The sequence below is a fragment of the Taurulus bubalis genome, assembly GCF_910589615.1.
Source record: "Taurulus bubalis genome assembly, chromosome: 2".
Taxonomy (NCBI): domain Eukaryota; kingdom Metazoa; phylum Chordata; class Actinopteri; order Perciformes; family Cottidae; genus Taurulus; species Taurulus bubalis.
In genome coordinates, this window is record NC_136590.1 from 9,104,952 (window position 1) to 9,126,546 (window position 21,595).

At 39.6% G+C, this 21,595-nt stretch overlaps 1 protein-coding gene across 1 annotated transcript; it reads left to right on the forward strand.

Moving 5' to 3' along the window:
• Positions 1 to 291: 291 nt before the first annotated feature.
• Positions 292 to 20,298, forward strand: LOC306753449 (poly(ADP-ribose) glycohydrolase; the record flags this gene model as incomplete). Its single annotated transcript, XM_079237314.1, has 17 exons — positions 292 to 407; positions 503 to 591; positions 695 to 1,368; positions 1,661 to 1,783; positions 2,304 to 2,390; positions 2,643 to 2,717; positions 5,895 to 5,987; positions 6,988 to 7,142; positions 9,132 to 9,211; positions 9,313 to 9,373; positions 9,544 to 9,619; positions 10,764 to 10,911; positions 15,419 to 15,497; positions 15,982 to 16,090; positions 17,856 to 17,961; positions 18,997 to 19,125; positions 19,413 to 20,298. 17 exons carry the CDS (start codon positions 292 to 294, stop codon positions 19,586 to 19,588), a joined length of 2,376 nt encoding a protein of 791 aa, XP_079093440.1. The 3' UTR covers positions 19,589 to 20,298.
• Positions 20,299 to 21,595: the final 1,297 nt, after the last annotated feature.

Here is a 21,595-nt window from a genome sequence, read left to right on the forward strand (position 1 = left end):
ACATGAACAAAAACAACTAACAGATGTTCTTGTAGTATACCCTGGACCTATTTCAAGGGTGTGACGCCATCCTGAACGGGTTTTCCGTTTGTTTTACCAATCCGTTGTCGTCCAACGCCAGTTAGCAATGAACCGTTAGCTAACATAAGCTATGGTTTGTTGTTGACAGTCGGTTATAGACAGTCTGTCAACCTACGACCGAAGGAAACAGTCTGAATAATATTGAAATTCAAATCACAAATCATTTCTTGTATTATTTAGTATCCAATAAAACAACAGTTCCTGTCATGAATGGCTGCATATCATATTTTAAGATTTTCTCACCTTTTGAAGAAAGTACTGCCTAAAAAACAAGTCTGGATAAAACTAAATAACACCTCGATCGTGGTGTCAGCTCAAGTTGTGTTGTGAGTATACACGTAGCGTCTTTTCATGTTTAAACTGCCAAGAAATGCACATCTCTCTCAAAATAATATGTCTGTGTTACTTTCTCCATTTGTAGAATGACTGCGCTGACAGACTTTGAACCTTCAGCAAAGAGGCTTAGGGTTGAAATCAGTGCCACAACGTCGCCTTCATCTTCTCTCCAAGGTAATTTGTTTAGATAACATTTGTCTGGCAGAGTATATGTATTAAATATGTCCTTGACGTGAGTATATTACTCTTTGTAAAACAATATTGTTGTATTCTTAAGCCCCATCTTCATGTATTCAGAGCAGAGATAATGACACAGTAGATCAAGAAAGGAGGCGAAACGACACAGAGACGAAGATGGATATACGACCTAAGACTGGAACAGATACTTTGCGAGGTGTAAAGACAAAAGGTGACCGTCAAAGAATCAGCCCCAAACAACAACAGAAGTCAAGAAATACTCTTCTCTGGTGGTTTAAGCCCCCCCAAAAAACAAGTACACCTGAAGTGTGCCAAACCCAACAGGATGTAGAGATGTCCAGTCTGTCTGACGAAGATGAAGAAACCCAACCTTTGACACCCCAAGAGCTGGATGAAGACACAGATTCTGCAGGAGGTGGGCTAACGCAGACACTGTCTGACAATCATGGTGGATTAGAGAAAAAAGAAGCGGAGACATGCTCAGAAAGCTCAGAGGTGGGCTCTGTCAAACACAATACAAAAATAACAGACTTCTTTTCAGGGACGACATCATTAGGTTTGCCTGTGAGGAAGGGTAGGCCAGACAAAGCTCCAGAGAAACAAGATGCAGACAAGGAAACTACCTCTGCTGTTGTCAAACCTAAGGTCAAATGGCTGGGGACGCCAATCAACGACCTAAAGAGAATGCCTGAATGTGGAGGACTGCTTCCTCCACTGAGGAATGTTCCTGGCCAGCACACTGTGATGATACAGGTTTGAGACCTTCTTTCCTTTTATACTAGTATTCACAGCACTTCAAGTGGTTATGTTATGGGAACATGCTTGTTTAAGCAATGGTTTGTACAATAACGGGATGTCTTTATGAGTGCTCAGAATAATTTGTAAGCATGCAAAGCATTAACATGCATCAACATGATGATGATAAAATGATGCGTATTCTTTAAGTTTCTCACATATCTATATTTTATTGTCAATAGGACTATTTGGTTTTCACACAGATGTATGTTTACTAATGCCATTTATTTTCATTAAATCCCATTGACAGACAGACCTTCTTGAGAGTGGTAAAGCTTCTGTTCCATATCCTGCTAAGTTTACGGATACTTGGGATAATGTCCATGTCAAGATGCCCTGTTCCAGTTTGAACTTATTTCCTGTAAAGGATGAGGTAATGGTCCAACTAATTATAAGAACAATTGCAGTAATGCATTATGTTGAAAAAAATACATGAATTACACATTCAAATATGTGCTAGGCTGTTTTTAATTGCACTGATTGTACATCAGTGGTTTAATATATAGGTATTGTAAACAGTACTATTACATTATATGTCTGGCTGAAGGCATATTTAGTCTATTATTGCTACCATTGAGGATTATCGGATTAGCCTACTGATATGACATTTTATAAGTATTAAGTATTGAAATATCACTTTAGGTTAGACCTTCAAGAGTGTCTACAAGTTATAATGCTTATCCATCCACATGATCTTTTCTTGTCTCAAATCTGCATATGCATGAATGAAAAACAATGCAGTGGCCAAAGACGTACTGTATTTATCAAATAATGACATCACTGCAAGAAAAAGGCACAACAACACAGCGTTATTATTCTTTGCATATGAAAAAGCTGAACGGAAATCACCCTGCAGAGACCCAACATTAATTAATACATTTGTGCTTCTACAGGTAACAGAAGAACGTGAGAATACGAGTCGGTGGGAGTTGATCAAGGAGAATTTAAACAGCACATTTTCAAGTCCAACCGAGTTGAAGGCAAGTTATCCATCTGTGTTCTTTTATTGTCAAGGCCTCATGTATTTCACTTCATAAAACGAGGGGCACCGTGTATTGTAGTTGTTGTTACTAGACCAAGCCATAAGGTGGTGCCATAGGCCCAGAAACGGAGAGTCTCTCAGAATTGTGAATTTTTGAGAGTTTACACATATAGTAATTATGAGTGCAAATGACAATTCAGATAAATTTTACTCTTCAATTTTGTATAATAATTTAATTTGTTTGTTACAGAATGCAATATTGAAATACAATGTCTCACTTGCCAAGAAATGGGACTTCACCGCATTACATTTGTATTGCACAAAGGTAAACAATGTACATGTTTGTTATGATAACTGATCGTTTTATGAATGTCACTGAACCCGGAAGTAGTGAATGATGTTATTTTGTGCTCAACATTTGTTTTGCTTGAACATGTAGACACAGATGTAAGACACATGTTGAAGATGTTCGAGGGTTAGCTGTAGACTCATGAAACATCATCTGTGTTGCACCAAAGTTGGTGCTTCTCACAGAGCTTGAGTCCAAAAACAAAAATAACAGATGTCTCATCTGATAGTTAGAATAATATCTACACTTTGTGAGACGCACAGTGATACGGATGTCTCATTTGACAGCACATTAGATTTAGTTTGATATAAGCAGCATTTAAGTGGCATTGTGAATCTTTACCTCTTTTCTTGTGTTTGTTTCTCTACCACTTGAATACAATACATGCATGTCTAATGAGCCTGTCATGCAGCAAATTGCTGGTTTTGAAAACACTTTTTATTTCATATATGCGTGGCTTACTGTGGAAAGAAAGTTGTATAGGTTCTGTGAAAAGGTTTGTTTTGTATTGTTACAAGACATTTTTTCAGCATTACATAAAAAGTCACTACACTTAATAAGAATGCAATTAATTTCGATATATATTTTTATCTTCTTGTGGGGAGATCTGGCTGTTTGGAGTTCTGCAGCTCAAATTATATGGCTGATGTTAAAAAAGACAAAATTCAAATTGTTTCTTTTTTTTCTTACTGCACCAAGCGTGCTCATTTTCTTGAAAGGACCAGGTTAAAACAGGCCAGAGTTGCATCATGATGGCCAGAGCACTGTTGGTTTATTGGTTGTTGCTCAGAGTTGCCAGTGTCTTCTCCGGTGTCGTTTGGAGGCCCTCCATCATCTTTTGTCTGGATGCACTCTGCGTCATGTAGAGAATCAGAGAGGGCTGTACTACTGTCTGGCTCATGAAGGGGATGGGAATCTTCCATTTGGAGAAATGGGCCGTGTTGTGACATAAGTGTTTTCATAAGAAATACTGAGCCTGTAGGACTAGACAAATAATGGGCTTTATTTTCTTTATAGTGGGAACACTCACCCATGGTATCCTCTGGAATACATCAGCTACATGTTTTTATGATATCTCGCATCTCAGGAAATAAGTGCATGTAACTCCTTTTTTCATGAATGCCAGTATGTCAAATGTGTTTCTGTCATTTTGTACAGGCACAGTAATGGACTTCTCACAGGAGAATGTTGCAGCCCTTCAGAGGCAAAGTAGGAGTCTAGAAAAAATATTTTAATCTTTTGCCCAAAGGTCATGTTTAGTAACTTGTCATAAATAAAAACGGCCTACATTACATCCCAGAGAATGCTTTACTCTCTACCTTTATAATGTTAAATCAATTGTGTGCCATATGAACATCATAAATCATGTTCGCATGGGACTTTTTTTAGATAAAAGATGTTGAGAGGCCTTATACAAAGACGTTTTATTGTTGTGGTTGAATAATACATATTAAAATAGATTTGGAATTGAGGTGCCACATACAAACATGTATGGCACAATCAACAAACAAGTGATCAAATGTTTGATGTAATAAGAAAACTTGCTTATTACATGCTTAAACATTTGATTACTTTTTTGTTGATTTGAAGGGAAGATAGTATGTCAAAATCAGTGATGATTGGTAGGGCAGTAAACACTGTAAATGTTGCATATTTGGCCGTAAAATTGTGGAAATGAAAAGTGTCACATATTTGTTTTAATGTTAGATACTTCATGTAACTGTTGAGAGCCACATACTGAATACTGCATTGTAGCTCACACAAAGGCATTTGCTTTATTTATGTTATGTATTATTGCAAAGTTGACGCATACAGTTTCTCTCCACAAAGACTGTTTATTGCTTCGGTTCCTTACATCATTTATTCACAGTTTGACCGAGTTATAAATCTGTGTTTTAGTCGTTGAATATGCTGAAATGACAGTAGCAATTAGGCTACACATTCATATCTTTAAAATATTGATAGAAAGCAGCTCATGTAGCAGCCCACAGAATATAGTGTTGGTGTTTAACACATTTCATTTTAAAACCAATAACCGAGGACGTTCGATTTATTTCCAGTGCGACGCACAGGCAAAATGGGGATAGCAAACAGTTCAATGTAATGTTGCCCATTTTTTACTTTTGCCCTGGAGATGCCAGATTGGAGACTCATTTTGAGTGTCAGAGAAAAGTAGACATGAATGGCACGGAGTGACGGGCCAGGCGCCCTCATTGAATATTCATCTCTGCACGCACATCTTATGAATAACTGAAAAGCTGTTGACGGACAGCTTTGGTGTGGTCAATTTCTCTTCCTCTGGCAAACCAGTGTTGTGTTTACGGTTATGAGCAAGCAAGTGTTTTATTTTTACATGGTCAAACGTCCACAACGCAGTCAAGCAGATTGCTTTATTGCTCTGACCCTTTGGGAATAGGAACAGGAGCATCAGGAGTTGTGTTAAATCTGTATGGGAGCTCTGGTTTCTCACTGCCCACACGCCTGCATCTTGCTTGATTACTTTGTCAGTTGGGTGTGATGTACAGACCTGTATCAAGTCATACAGAGTGTTAGTTTAGTTGATTTGATGCACTGTCTTCTGCTGATTTAAAGAGCTGAGCTTATACTACCTCATCTATATCCCCCAGTTCGCCCTGTCAACTGTCTTTATTTATTACACCCATAGGAGCGGTTTATGATGTCAACCAGGTCATTACTTATGACAGTGTTTAGTCAGGCTTCTTTTGCCATAATATAAATGTCCTTAGCTAAATCACAAGCCGAGGCTTCTTGTCCTGGGAACACACTGTCCTTTCCATTTCAAACGCTTGGTCATTTGCATCTGTTCCTGGAAGACTATTTAATCAGCTGGCATGGCCGTGGAACCTTGATGAAATTGCTCTGTGATTGTTTTACATTTGCATGAACAGTATTGTAGGTTGGATTGTGGAATTATAAATAGTAAAAAAAAAAGTAGTATTTCTGTATTTCTTGTATTTCATTGATTTGTTTCTTCGTAAAACTGGACATAACTTCTGGCATTTTAATATGGATCAGAGCTGTTCAATTTGATCTGTCCTCTATCTGTCCTAATCAACTCAAACAGCAAATGATGTCACAGCTGAGTTTTGTGGCAAAACAACAAACATAAACAGATCTCTTGCTCTCTCCAAGGTCCTGGAGCCTGATGCCGCTGAACATCTGTTTGACTCCCTGCTGCCAGACATGGTGCAATTAGCACTGAGAGCATCTGAGCTGTGCACCAAGGTAACAGCCATCACTAACCAACAGACACGGACTCACTGGTCTGTGACATCGTAGATCACCGCAGCAGGTGGATCCCAAAGGTCACGACATGACAAATATCTTGTGAAATAGTAGTAAAAATGTTGAGGTCACGTAGCTATTGATGGTCATTTGTACGATGTTTTAAAGTTTTCTCGGTCATCTGGCATGTGGATGAGGGACAGCAATGTGTGTTTGCAGCCAAAAGAAAGTCTCATTAAAAGGTGTTTTATGTGTATCAATTTGGCCATGCAGACTGTAATCAAATGTTATTTATACATCTGTTTGTTAAATATATCTTTTTGATTAATTTAATACTCAACCAGAGAAAAACGGTTTGCGCTAAATCAGTATTTAGTGTATTTAGTCTACATGTGAGTAGCATATCAAAATGTGTTGTGTGTTGCTGTGTAAGAGTTCATTTCTCTTCTCTATAGTCATTTCTTTTTAAATTGATTATTCTCGAGGAGTGTAAAAAAAACGTAAAGGATTGAGTAGCTAGTCTAAAATCAATCTAAAATTCTATTGGTCTGTGTTTGAAGAAATTAAGAGATTTATACTTAAGTGAACTGAATGTGCTCTTACATGACGCAACATAGAAACCTGCTAAACAGCGAGCAAAGTGAATTTAATCCACCCTATCCATCATTCTTTCTGTGTTACCATTTTGGCCATGCATGTAGCTAAACAAAGTAATTTTTCCTGTGTGGATATCGTTTTAATGCAACACCCGCTCACCATTGTTGTGACAGAACTGCTTATCCAAATGCACTGTTTATTTGTCAACCCACAGCCTTTACTAAGAGTATGGATCTCTCATGAGCACAGCTGGATGTTGATTGTGATTATGATGGCTTATTAAAGAAGCACACAGTGGTGCCAAATTAGTACATTTATGTAACATACTTCAAAGTCTCGTTTGGCAAATTGGCAAAACAAATTATTTTGACCTTCCTCAGTTGTACCTTTGTTCCTCCTCTAGCCGATACCCCTCCTCAAGAGAGGCATGAACCACTCCATCACCATGTCTCAGGAGCAGGTGGCATGTCTGCTCGCCAACGCCTTCTTCTGCACCTTCCCCCGACGAAACTCCAGAAGGAATGAATACTGCAACTACCCACACATCAACTTCGTCAGGTAAAATAGGGATGTGGTAGTTTTATACATGATGTTTTAAAGTCACATAATCAGTTTTGTAAATGACGCTGCTGTGACAACTAGTTTAATTTCCATGAGGGGGCTCTACTGTATATGTTTCCTTATTCATCATTTTATCGTCTGGCTGGGTGTAAGATCACAGTCTGTAGACTTAATTGCACATGAGCAAACACTGTCTTGAGTATACTGATCACAGACAGTGATCACTCTGACGTATTTACACACTGATCAGAAAGACTTTCCGTTTAAAAAATGTGCAATCATCTGTTTTAAGATGCCGCGCTTTAAAACGTGCTTCCTTGAGGCTGCAATACTTGTCAGAACTATACACTACAATACTATTTGTCTTTCTCTGGAAGTTTTACCATGTAGTTAAAGCATCAAATTTGACAAGAAGAAAGGCCGGAGGGTCGTATTTTAATCCCTGCAAGCTTTCACTGTGGAGATCGTCTGGGTGGTGCAATGCATAAAAGGTCTTGTCTCCCATCTCTGTTGGCATCACAGTGTAATTATCTAAATGGAGGAGGGAATTGGATTAACTTTGACTCAGATGGCTGCTTTTGACAAGAAGGCCATTGGTTGTTTTGCAGAAGGCTGTAGCAGAGTTCCATTGCATCAGTATTTCATTCACGTAAAGGTTTTGCTGTGATTTTAAAAGAAAAGCCAGTAATCTTTTTAGCCTGCTGCAGGAAATGGTCCTCAATCACTAATTTGGTGCAAGCCATGGAACAAATGTTTGTATCATTAATTTATTTTAGTTTTATTACTTTTGATATAAACCTGTCAATTCCCATTTATCTTCTAATATTCTTTTATCTCAATTCAGACATTAATACATTATTTGCATTCAGATAAAGCTGACTATTAAATTATTGAGTTATTTTTTTGTCTGGATTAGATGTCGCTGTCATTCAAAATATTCTTCAGAAGCAAGTTTATTTATTATTTCGTTCAAACAGTGTTTCCAGGCTTGTTTACCCTATTTAAAAAAAATAAAAAATGTTTTCATCTACTGATGATACAGAAACCCAGCTGTTATACATACTGTAGTCACTTATACTCTTGTTCTGAGTTACATCATAGCCTTTTCACATCCATGGGTGGTATATTGATGTTATATAATTGAGTATATTCTCTTCCCCGAAGACCATTTTGCAATTTGTTACTAAAAGCCTGCTTTCACTAGTGGCTAGCTTATGTCAAAGATGTTTACCCTGAGGACTACACGACGCACGATTGTTTCTACAAAAAGTAGAAATGAATGCAGGAGCGGACTTGGATGAATGCGTTTCTCAGCCCCTGAAGGGCTCTCAGTGCATCAACCTTTTGTCATTAATTCATTTCACTCACATGTCATTTCTTTCTCTTTTATTGTGGCATGTGAGGCCAGCTGAGGCGTTCGTTCTTTATAGAGTTTGCTACTGATGGAGATGGTGGGCTTAATGCTGAAAGTTCATTCAAACCCGCACACTGCACCTCACTTACAAATTATTTTTTGTGTGTGTGATATTTTTTCAGGGGGTTTAACCTTTTGCCTCCTGAGGACTCTGTTGCTTAAAAGGGACACAGTGCTTCCTAATGTACCCCCAAGGAGAGGGAGCCCTGTTTCCCTTTCTGTTTAATTTTTTGTGTGTGAGTGCTGTGAAGTGGCACATGAGTGTAACTCTGTGCTGGTAAGCCTGAGGCAACTCCATTGTCGTAACAGCGTAGGAACTCCTATATAATAGGCTAGTGACTGAAAGGGAAGCTGAGTGAGAGATGAACCGATTTATATCAAAAGTTAAAGCATGACTGAACTCACATGGCCAAAGTGGAGGTCATGTGTCACATTTCCTGTTCTTTGCTGTAGTTGTTTTACCGTTAGCGGACTCGTCTTTAAAAGTGTGCTTCATTTTTAGAAGAGGAATATAATATCTAGTCTTATATAAAAAAAATGTAATTAAATTCATAATCTCTTCTTGCCTTCAGGCTGTTCGAGGGGTCCTCTTCAAGGAAGATTGAGAAACTGAAAACCCTTATGTGCTATTTCAAAAGTGTCACTGAACAAAGTAGGTGTTCAGATTTAATTTTCAAATGTTGCAGCAAAACATTATTGATGTAAAATAAGATAGGATGTTGAACATTTACTTCCTTTCTCTCTTTTTTTCAGAGCCTACTGGACTTGTAACATTCACACGAAAAAGCTTGGATAAACCTTTCACATGGAAAAGGTGTAGTTTATTGACACTGTAATCAAAGACAAAATATTTTTCCAGTATGTCAATTGTTTCAGTCAAAATCCCTGCAGCTTGCTAAATCCAGCAGACTGTTTGGAAGCAAGCAAGGATCCATCGTCTCAGCTGTATTGATACCTGGAAAACATTCATTCTTTGTGTTTCAGCTCACAAACCCGACTCACAAAGCTCCACATTACTTGTGAAGGGACCATCGAGGATGATGGTTATGGAATGCTTCAGGTAAGAAGTCTGCTCATTTGTGGGTAGACAACATTATATAGAAGGACTTTACCTTTCAGAATCACACTCTTTTTGCCTGAAGGAGCTCTTAGTTTGAGGGATTATGTACCCTGTGTTGGTTCCCATCCTCTTTTGCCTCTGTTGTAGTCAATCACTGAGTCACACCATTCTGGAGTCTTTCACCCAGAATGCTTACTACGGCTGAAAAGGCCTTTGAGGGAGCCCGTGACACGTCGGAGGGAGTGTGTACTGGGACTGGGGTCGAGGCCTCTGAGCCTCCTCTGCTCTCTGTGTCGGCCATGCTTCCTGTACACTGTCAGGACGGCCCGCTCTGCCTTTCACCTTTTGCTTGCCTCCAGTTGCCACAAGCTGACAGTTGATGTGCACACATGACCAGCTCCGGGGCACACTGCGGCCCGGATTGATGGATGCTCTGCTGGGTGGGGGGTGAGATGGGGATGGGGGGTGCTGACAGCCTGTCAAAGCAGACTTTGGAGGATGGCCCGCTGTCCCAGAGTTGAGTGACCAGTTTGAGGAGATCTACCCTCCGAATGCTGCTCACCCCGTTGCCGCCTCTTCATGGGAGCGGTGACGGGGTTGTTCTGGACTGTCGATAGGCCAATGAGCAACAACTATCTGTCCGGAATTGGGATTATATGCTCCACATGGCTACTTTCTGACTAAAACGATGACTTTGTCACGTCTGCGTCTGAGCAGAAACAATGAGATGCATTATTTTGAATCGTAAACAAACCAAAAATAACAAGTAAATCAGCGTCACCTATAGATCTGCCCACAATTTTTAAAGAACACAAGCAGCAAGATATGTCACAGTCAGCAGTCAATTTAGCAACATGTTGTGACTGGAGGGAGATGTTTACTTTGGACTGCAGGACTGCTCTCTTGTTTTGATATTTGCTTCTGGCAGCCGCACACCTAAGTGCAGCTCACTTTGGCTTTGGGAGACAAATGTCTGAATGATGTGCTCACCCCAGGCCACTTTTCCAATCAGCTTGTCAGGGATTCTGTCACAAATAAAAAAATAAAAAAGGGCTGAGAACCTTTCATGTAGTGTTTTCCTCCTGTTTCCCAAGTTTGGGTATTTTTCTCAGTGTTTTCTTCAGCCCTCTGTCTTGATCTGCAGGTGGATTTTGCCAATCACTTTGTGGGAGGAGGAGTCACCAGTTCGGGCCTAGTCCAAGAGGAAATCCGTTTTCTAATCAACCCTGAGCTCATTGTTTCTCGCCTCTTCACTGAAGCCCTGGATCATAATGAATGTCTGATCATCACAGGTCAGTGATCAAAACTCTCCCACACCTTTTGTGAAAATGATTTCCACTGAATAAATCTTATTCTTCCATTATTCCTAATTTACTCCGTTGATCAAATCGATAATGCCCCCGGGTTCACTTCTCTCGTGCTTGACCTTTTAATTTGACAGACACACAGCATGTACACACCTTCAATTTACCCCATCCCGGCTCAGCAAGGGGCTGAAGGATGTTTGTGGCAATTGCGCTGTTTTCTGTATCTGTCCTCGTCACATGTTCCTGTTTGATTGGCTGCATAGGGGAGAGTCTCATCAGTCGGGTTTGGTAGATTGGACTGTCCTGATTGCTCTGTTGGTGTCTTTTGGTTGAGTAATCCCCACTAACTGTACTTCAGGATTGAGTGGTTGCAACAAACAAGGTCGGGACAGACCTGTAGACCCAGTAACAAGCGCTAGACTTGAGGAGTCCCAGCAGGTGGCTGATGTCTGATGACAGTTTTTCTTTTTTGTATCTGTCTGTCGATGTTTGTCGATACTGTTGCAGCTGCTTGATTGCAATTGATAAACAGGTTAGAAAACTAACGTTAAGTTAAAAGTCAAAACTAAAGGAAGCCTACACAAGTCTAGTTGACGTTCTACCATAAAAACATATCATTTAAATCAGTTATGTATGTATTTGACAACGGGGTTACAAAAAAGGTGACTACTTCTATTTTAGTGGAGCTAGTGAGCCTGGCATAAGTGCCGTCATGTCTGCATACATGTTATAACATGATTAAAATCAAATGACAGCTTTTTGCCTTGTAAGTATTACAATGTAATGAATCCCAAGCCTCTGGCACATAGTGGTGTAAGAAAATAAGTCTTGGGTGTTGCAATATTATGTTTTGCGACACTATCGGTTCTAAAAAACAAACCTATATATTTTTAATTAATAGTTTATATCGAGAGATTTCTGTTCTGATTAAAAAAAAAAAAAAAAAGAATGTATGCATATGGTGCTGTGTTTATACAAAGACAGTTTTCTGAAAATAACATTTAAAGAATTGCAATATATTATAACCATATATTGAATCGTACCCCGTGTATCATGATGTGTGTTGTCAGATTCTTGCCAATAAACAAAACTACTGGCTCAGTTAAGTAAAACATAAAATCCTTTTGGGCTATATAGATGCACTTGAATCTCATTGTGGTCTGGTCAGCGTTACAGAAGCTAATATCAATGCTTTTTTACTGCTCATCGTATTTTACAGCTCTTATCTTTTTGGCTTACTGCCACCGTTCTCATCAGCATCATTTTCAGACACAGGCAGATGTTTTTAGAGAAAAGGCTCTCATAATCCGTCTGTATGCTCCTATCAGCAAATAGCAGAGGTACCAACTCCTGATTATTTAGGATAATATTTAGAAATAATTGCATATCAAAAAAATACATTTTAATATATGCAAGTCCATGACGTGAACCACTGTTACAAAGCAAATACCCACCCGTAAATAGATTAACTGCCTTACCATTGCATTAACAAGCAAGTTGGATTAGAGCAGGAAGTGAGGCAACAGAGCCACCGCCCTGCTGATCAGCAATCATACCGCTGCACCAGGTCTTCTCGCTCTGGCAGAGTCACCTTCAGACTTCTTGCCCGCCATCTCTCCCTCGCCTCCACTTACGCCACTTAACTTTATTACTTGGTCCCAGAATTAATTATAGCTGGAAGACCTGCCCAAGACCTGCTCCGCTAATGGACTCTTCCATTCCATCATCTTTATTAAACTCTGCCCGTATCTCTTGTCCTCCGTTGTAAAAGCCAAGTCTTAAGCCGTCGCTGCGTTGTGGCCATGAGGTAAATCATACCCCCCCCCCGTGTTACGTTCTGGCATACAGTAGGGAAGCTAATGGACGTTACCTCTGTTCAGAAATTTTCAAAAGTGCCTGAGCCTAATTTAATTTTCCTCGATTGCTAGATATGTGGCTGCCATCGGGGCGGTCAAAAGTACACACAGTATCTCGGAGAAGCCGTATGATTCATTGGTGCCAGAAAATGTGGTCCAGAAGATGTAGAATTTTTTTCTTTTTTCATTTCTCTTCTTGATTGCACAAAATCTTGCTCAATAATATTGAATGTTATTCTAATTGTTCACAGCTATGTTTTATTTGTATTGGTGTGGAGCGGTGTCACCCCTGTGTGTTCACATGCAGACCGTGACCGTTGTACGGTAGTAAAACTCTCAGTTTCCCACTTTAGCCTCAACATGGCAATGAGATGCGCCTCTGACCTTTTTATAGTCTCTGGTTCACCACAAAGATGAGGCACTTTGTTATGTATTTACACATGAAAGGAACAACCTTCAGGAACATCGTGAATTATACCCGCAGGTTTATATACACCCTATGTGTTATTTATAAATCATTTCTAATAACCAGACATATCATTCCCTGGCCAAGATTGATCTGCTTCTCACCGCACATAATGTTTGAATGACAACGGTCAAAAATCAAAATCCCTATTGTTCCTGAAGGTTGTTCCTTTCAAATGCAAATATGGTTGATCATAGAGTTTGATATTCTTTGAGGACAAATAAAGGTCATGTGTATGCATAGTTAATATTATCAGGTATGCAAATGTATGTCTGTGGTATTTCATAGTGGAGTTAACATGCTTTACATTTATAATATATGTAATTTCTAACATTGGTTGAATATTTTTGAAATATTCTTGAAGTAACTCCTATTTAGGGCAACTGTGGCTCAGTGGTGAGCAGGGTCGTCTTTCAATCAGAGGATCGGCGGTTCGATCCCCGGCTCCGCTAGCCCATGTCAATGTGTCCTTGAGCAAGACACTTAACCCTAAATGTCTCCCGTAGCTGCGCCTACGGTGTATGAATGGTTGATAATCTGATGTAGCACCTTGCATGGTAGCTCCTCTCATCAGCGTGTGAATGGGTGAATGAGTGTAGTGTTAAAGCGCTTCGAGTGGTCGGAAGACTAGAAAAGCGCTATACAAGTACGGGTCCATTTACCATCCATTCATTTTCTTTAAACTTTTTATAAGCAGGCTTTGTGACTATTTACTACGGTAACTATTATTTTGCAGCTGCTCAGCATTAGGGGTCATTGTATTGTTTTTAATAAGCATTAGTATAAAATGCAGTTCAGTTTTTCTCACCGGAGATTCTTTAAATAAGGGGACTTGATTTATTTGCCAGTTGACTTAAAGGTGTGTGCAGAATATTTACCCGCATAAGGATATCCCTACCATTTATGCCAGTTTACTGTCCAGAAGTCTTTGGAACCAGAAGAGTACACAACTTTGAACAGATTTTACCTCCTTTTCCTTTTCCTTTTTTTATCCATAAATTGTGCGAGTAGTAGCATAATACCGCTCAGTTTAGTGATACAATTTATTTTTTTTATCTCCCAGGTAGATGAAATGTTCATGTGCAGTCGTTGGATTGTAAAAAGCTTTTGCTGTGGTTGTATGAAATATAAAGTCTGGTGTTATATATTTGCCCTTTCTGCTTTTTGTCCATCTGTTTGGTTTCCAGTTTGTTTTTCAAACCAATCATTGTGCTTATTACTTAAAAACATGAGCGGCAGGCTGATTATCAGTGAAATGTCAAGTGGAGTCCACTCTAGAGATTCCCTCCCCCCCGTGTGCACCTCCTAATACCTGCTGACCAAGGCCCCACCACTAATCACTTGGTTTATTCACTTTGCAGCATGAAGCATCTCAGCGAGTGCTCTTAACAGCCAGGTACTAATGAGCGCTAATGAATGGGAAGTTAATTTGAGGCCTCATTTGTTTGACTGTGCTGTTGCCTCACCACCATGCACTCCCCCTTTTACTGCTGCTGAGTGTTCCCCTGTGGGTTGGCGGTCAGTCGCTGCTTCTCACGTTGTTTTAAGGGGGATAATAACTTGACCTTCCTCTCGTCAGGAGACAGCTTCTCTTGTTTCCTCCGATCACACGAGGCAGAATCACTACATCCTCTGAAAACCTTTTGTTATGATAATTAATTTTGTTTAGGCAATTAGTAATATTGGATGTCAATGCAAATATTACAAAGAGTAACCAGTTGCAGATAAATCCTTTTTCTTTGTATATTTTACTGTCTATTTGTTATTTGATTGTTTATATATTATATATTGAAATATATTAAGATGTTTCTTTAAGAGCCTGTGGTTGGTTTTACAGTGTGTTGTCTATGTGCTTTTTTACAATCATTTATCCAACACTTATCGTATGTGAATGTCATATCAGCTTTTGTAAATCCCTTTTGAATGAAAACCACTTTTAAGCAGATTTTTGCTCCATAAATATTATTACACCATGAACCTTAAACAATTGTTTTTTTTATTTAGAATTTCTGGTGGCTAAACTGGCCAGAATCTTAGAAGATATTGATTTTATTTTTTTACATACAGAATTCTTCCCCCACCCCTACTGGCCATGTTTGAAAATGAAGATTGATTGAGTGTTAATGATTTGCAGTGATGTGTGACTAATGTCCTTGTTTGCTATTTCCAGGTACACAGCAGTACAGTAAATACACAGGCTATTCTCAGACCTACCAGTGGGATGGCAGCCACCAGGACACCACTCCAAGGTATGTATTGCACTTAGCTGCTTTAAAGATCTTAAAATGCATAAATAATAACAACATGCAATGTTTGACCCCATCGTTAGAATCATTTTCGGCGATGCTCATGGTAGGGCGATTTGGTCGGTCCATCACCTTGATCCAGGCTGTAATATATCAACCACTATTTGATGGATTGCCATCAAATTTTGTTCAGACATTCATGTCTCCCTCAGGATGAATTGTAATAGATTTAGGTGATGTCCGACCTTTCATCTAGCAACATCATCATCATCATGTAAAATTTAGGCATCTTTTTTAATCTCTCAAAGCATGCTTTCTGTCTATTTTATTGACTTTATTTTGTGGAACTTCCTATTTTTGTGGTCGACGTGGCAATACAACAATCACTGCCTAATTTGCCTAATTTGACTTCAGCCCAGTTGTTCGGTTGTTTGTGGAACGTCATAAAACCATTTCTTGGATTTTTTTATTTATTTTTTTTCTTCAGAGATGGCTGGCAGAGAAGATGCACTGAGATTGTGGCCATCGATGCGTTGCAGTTCAAGAACCTTCTTGAACAGTTCAAACCAGAGAAATTAAACCGGGAACTAAACAAGGTCATCTTTTATCTATTTAATCTGTTATTACTGCTGACTTTATATGAGTGTTTGTGTTTCTCTCTATTTTATTTCTGTTAAGTTTCTTTGTCCTACATGTCACAAATCCTTAATGCTGGGTTGTGCCTTTGTAAAGAAGCATGCAATGTATAATTTATGGCAGTTGAAGTGTAGGGGAAATCTGTCATCTACCAATGTTCTTTGATGCACTTTGTAAAAAAGACATGACTATGGAAGATCAGTCTATGGCTGCAGTATTGTTTTAACTTTATTTGCCACTTCATTTTGGGTTTGCACAGTTTTAATGACTTTGCCAATCCATTTGGTTGATAATTGAGAAATAGTCTCATATCAAATGTCAGCTGAGATCACATTGACTCGTGTACCTTTCTCTCAGTAAATATTTGAATTATAGTTCCAAGTGCATTTTATGTGTAATACAGACTGATGGATTTGTCATATTTGTAGATAATATGCTTAATATTATTCATTCCACTGTCCATTAGGCCCAGAATGAATTTTAATAAACACAAATTGACCTCAGGGTGATTAATCACAATTATGAAATGAACGTCACAGATTTTTTTTTCCAACAGAATCCTACCATGTGTGCAATCTTTGCAGTCAGAGATGTCTGTTTTTATTAGAAAATCAAGATGTTGATGTTGTCAAGAAGAAAGCATGTAGGAGTTTGACAGCTCTGACAAGGGTGTGAAGAATGCACCAATATGTATAGATCAATCATGTTTCGAATATTGTTCAGCTATCTGTCACATCTGCCCTTTCACCGGAAGAATTTATGATTGGTCAGAGGGAGGGTGGGCGCTCACAATTAATTTTCACTATTCACTTCATTTCCAGTGTGAAAGTGAATCCCCAGAGCTCCTTCAGATCTTTCATTTAACATCTGCTTTTAGAAATTATTCATCATACGACACATCCCACCTGACGCGCTCATGTCAAATGCTCTTATTTATGCACATGGGTTTAGTCCATTATGTACCGTTATTAATATGTTAAACCCACGCCCATTTCACACCAATGGCAATCGAATTGAGGGGGATATGTGTGAAGTGACACAATGTTAAATCTGTATGTTCAGCCTGGCCAACCAACCTTTATGTGTTCATGCATTGAATGATGTGTCAAGCGCAAGCCAGCAGGCAAATAGAATTACTTTTCTGCTTTCCATGTATGTTTAATAGTATGGAGACGTTCTGTAGGCCTGGTTCTTATAAAACACACCAGTCATCTGGAACAATAAGGTGATCCCAAGGAACCTGAGGCTCATCAGAGCTGATTACACGTTTATGTACTAAATGACACGTCATTCCCAACTTGCTTGAGCGGCCCAGCCTTGTGTGGCTGACGACTTGATGTAATGTCATCCGAAGAAAACCGGTTTCATTTGTTAATGTTGATGACGGAAGGGCTTTTCTTACCATGAGCCCTCCAAAATTCCCACATCTGAACAAATACAAAGTGTTCACAGCATGCATACTACTTTTTGTATATCATTGTGCAACGATTTGCCTTCTAGTAACATGTAGACAACACTACATAACAATGATGATTCTTAGGTGTTAAAAACCTCACTTCACTGCTCACGAGAGACCATAGAGAATAGTGAATGATGACCGACATCTCTTCCTATCTGCTACAGAACACTTGTCCTATCATACCGACTTGTGTTTTGCTCTGTGTTTTTCCATTTCCTCTCCTAACATGTTGTCGTTGGTCTTCCCTGTGCTCTGTCTTCTTTCAGGCCTACTGTGGCTTTGCTCGACCCGAAGAACAAAGCCAAAACCTTGCAGCCGTGGCTACAGGGAACTGGGGCTGTGGGGTTTTTGGAGGTGACTCGCATCTGAAAGGTAAAGCACTGACGTAACGCTCCCCTCAGTAGATCATGTGGGCAAATGTGCTCCCATCATCTTGCTGCACTTGGCAGTCTAAGTGGACTCTCTTCCAGGACATAATGGAATACATTTCAGCTTCAAAGGCTCCAGCAGATCACCGCGGGCATCCATTTGTCTTCCGGGAATACGTTCATTTAGTTAAGCCCGATTCGTCGCCTTCCTTCTATTGATCAAATGACAAAGTTAATATGTTTCATTAATAGTGAAATTGATCGCCCGCTCGAGTCCATCAATCCGTTACAGCTTTCTGTCTCAGCCTTGTATCACTGTCACTGAGCAGGGAGCTTCTGGAGAGTTTATGCTAACCGTTTGCAGTGCCACCTCTGTTTCTTACTTTCTGCCTGACTTTCGAGCTACTGTGCTTGCAAACTATACATTGTTAATTAGCAAGGTACATTCCTCCATAGGCACAATCACCCACTGTTTTCTTAATGACCTTCCTCCTGGGAAGAGCTTTGTAATTCAGATGCGCTCCTCCTCCTGGGTTTACCTTCTGTGGCCTCGGAAAGCCACCTATTTTTTTAATCATCAGATACTTCTTGGGAAAAGCAGCTGAAACAGAGCAGGGTAGAGTAACTGCGGAAGTGTAGACATTCAGCTTCACCCTCTTCTGAAAATGTTCATTCAGTTATGCTCGTTTACTTGCCACTGTCCCAACCTTCTTTAATCAGCAGACATATTTCCAGTCTCTTGAAATATTCACAGCTTCCCGGGGCCAGACCTGGTCTCTTTGTAACTAATCCAGAGTTCCCAGTGGGGGTGAGACCTATTCCCAGATTACTTCCATTGTACTGTACATGCCACAGAGGCTGGTGCAACACACTTTGATGGTAACATCGGCTAACTTTTCTTTATTTTTTACAATTAAGAAGAAGAGAATGTAGGAAGAATCTTGCAAAAAACAAACAAAGAAAAACAATCCTTTTTCTGTAATGAAACAGTTGTGCCACTCTCACGGATGAGGTTCAACACGGACTTCTTTTCTTCCAGCTCTGCTCCAGATGCTGGCAGCTGCTGAGGCGGGCCGAGATGTGGCCTATTTCACCTTTGGTGACAGACAGCTCATGACGGATGTCCACAAGATGCACTCTTTCCTAACTCAGAGGAACATCGTTGTCGGTAAGGAAAACAACCACTCTGTCTGCTTCCTGTTTGTATGCAACTGTGATTATGCTTTTCTTTGTTGCGCTCTTTTAGATTTCACTGCCAAGGGCGTGATGATAAATAAATAACAATCTGATTAATTGGGTCTTTTGAATATTTCCTTTTTCAGATTTTGTTGTACACAATGGGATCTCATGAAACAATGATGTGGCTAATTATTATTCCTGAAAACTCCTCATTTTCTTTCTTTCTTTGCGATATGAGACTAGATAACATACCCAACCTCCTTGTCTCCGTCACAGGGGAGGTGTATGATCTTCTGGGTCGGTACTACAGCTCCGTGTGCAGGAGCTGCCTCAGTCGGCGCCCTGACGTCAGCCTCTACTCGTTCATCTACCAACAGGTCAGCTCCTCCCCAGTGCCGGATGACTCCGACAGGGGCTCGGCCAGACATCACGTCCCTGCAGACTCCCGTTAAAGTCAGGTGGCTGATGAGCCACCATGCCGTATTTAATTTAAACACCTCCCCCCCTCCCTCTAAAAAAACGATTTAAACCTTTCTCCGACTGCCTTTTATTTAACTTGATCAACAGTGGTGGATAAACCAAATGCGATCTCCATCACTGGTAGCCGAAAATGACAATCTAGCATGCAGATCCTTTTCAAAACCAATGGAACTGCAGAGGGTGATTAGTCACAACCCCGTCTGGCGCCGTGTTCAATCTGCTGCTGCTGGTATTACGCCAATGGATTGAGCTTCAATACGACGCAATTGTGAATTTAATGGTGAAGCAAAGGTTGCCATCCATCTTCTGGGTTTGTCGTGTTGCCTTTTTTTTTCACACCCACACATATTCAGCCTAATTGAATTCGCTGTCAGAAGTCAAGTTAAAGGAAAAGAATAACAAGAACTGGGTTTGGAAAGCTTGGCTTGATTTTTTTTAAATTTTTTTTGAAGAGCAGCGTGACTCTTCTTCTTTTTCTTCTTCTGCACACACAGCAAAATTCTAGTCGAATCACAGGTTTGGTGATAATTCTTTTTTAGATTATTTGCTGTATGTGATGCACTCTAAGGAACCCAGTTGCACTTAAAATATGTATTTGATTGGTTTGTTTCTGTATTTAACTACTAATTTCAATGAGAATGTGTCATTTGTTATTTGACAGCTTTCATTTTTTTAAATGGCTTGAATAAAATCAGTTTAAAGTAAATTCAATGTTCAAATTTTTTTTATATTGCCTACATTGTATTCTGAAGCACTGTTTGAAGGGAGCCACAAATGTCAGTAATACATCACCAGACAATCAGAATGAGGGCCTCTTGTCCCATGGATGTTACAGGCACAATTATTCTTTTATACAGCCTGGCCATTTATCTTTCCCCAGCTATTGCTTCACTCTTTCACTCACAGTTTAATAAGGTCATACCTTTTATATAAACTGACCATGACACCTCATTAAGTAAAGAGTAGATCATAGAACATCCAGTCAGAGGCGAGAGTCAGGCAGTGGGGCTCCTGGGTGATTTCTGTCTGTGTCGGATGAAACACTGCCTCATTTGCATCAAGGAGGAGCTGCTTGACGCAAAGTTTCAGAGGTTAGACCTTTGGCACTTTCTATTCCGGTTTGAATTTGTAGGAGTTGGAGGCATGTAGAAATAATCTTGGCCCACACCACAATTTTACATAAATGACTGGGTTCAAAATATAAAAAATGTAAGTTGATATGAACATTATATTACATATATTTTACTTTTTTATTTTATTTTATTTGTATATAGCTTTCATCCTTGTTGCTTCTTTATATATTTTATCTTGTGTTTATTTGTATCTTCAAGTTGTACGGCGCTACTATGACAAGAAATTTCCCCTTGGGGATTAATAAAGTATATATATTTACAGATTCCATTAAACAGGAGTTTAGTGACTGAATATTTGTAGTTGAATGTTAAATCAGTTTTGTGCCCAGAGTGTGTACGTCCCTGAATGGACTCCTGGAAGCCTGTAAGTGAATGAACGAGTTGGAGGCATCGCTAGGTTTCTGTACCGTCTGCTCTCATGGAATCAGGACTCAGGTAGGTGGGTCTCTCTTTGTGTCTCGCTGAGTTCAAAAAATGGCTTTGGTGGCGTCTCTCCTAAGGGGATCCATCATAGACCCACAGGGGTACCCAACTGAATTGATCCCCCAGCAGTGAGCCCCATGCGTGTCTTTGACCTTTTGGCTACCATCTGTCATAAAGCCACAAACAGTGTTTAGTCTGAAACGTGACACATGACTGCTGCAGTTTGGGCTGGAAACGTTAGATAAATGATGCAGTTTGTAGATGAGACTTTGAACTTTATAAGTTCATGCCGAGGGGTAATTGCAAAAGAGTGATCACAAGTTTACATCTTTATTTTATGTTGTTTTGATGATTTTATTATAATCTATCCACCTGTTTTGCTTTTGATTATCTCCTTCTGTAAGTTTTATTTTTTGGTACAGA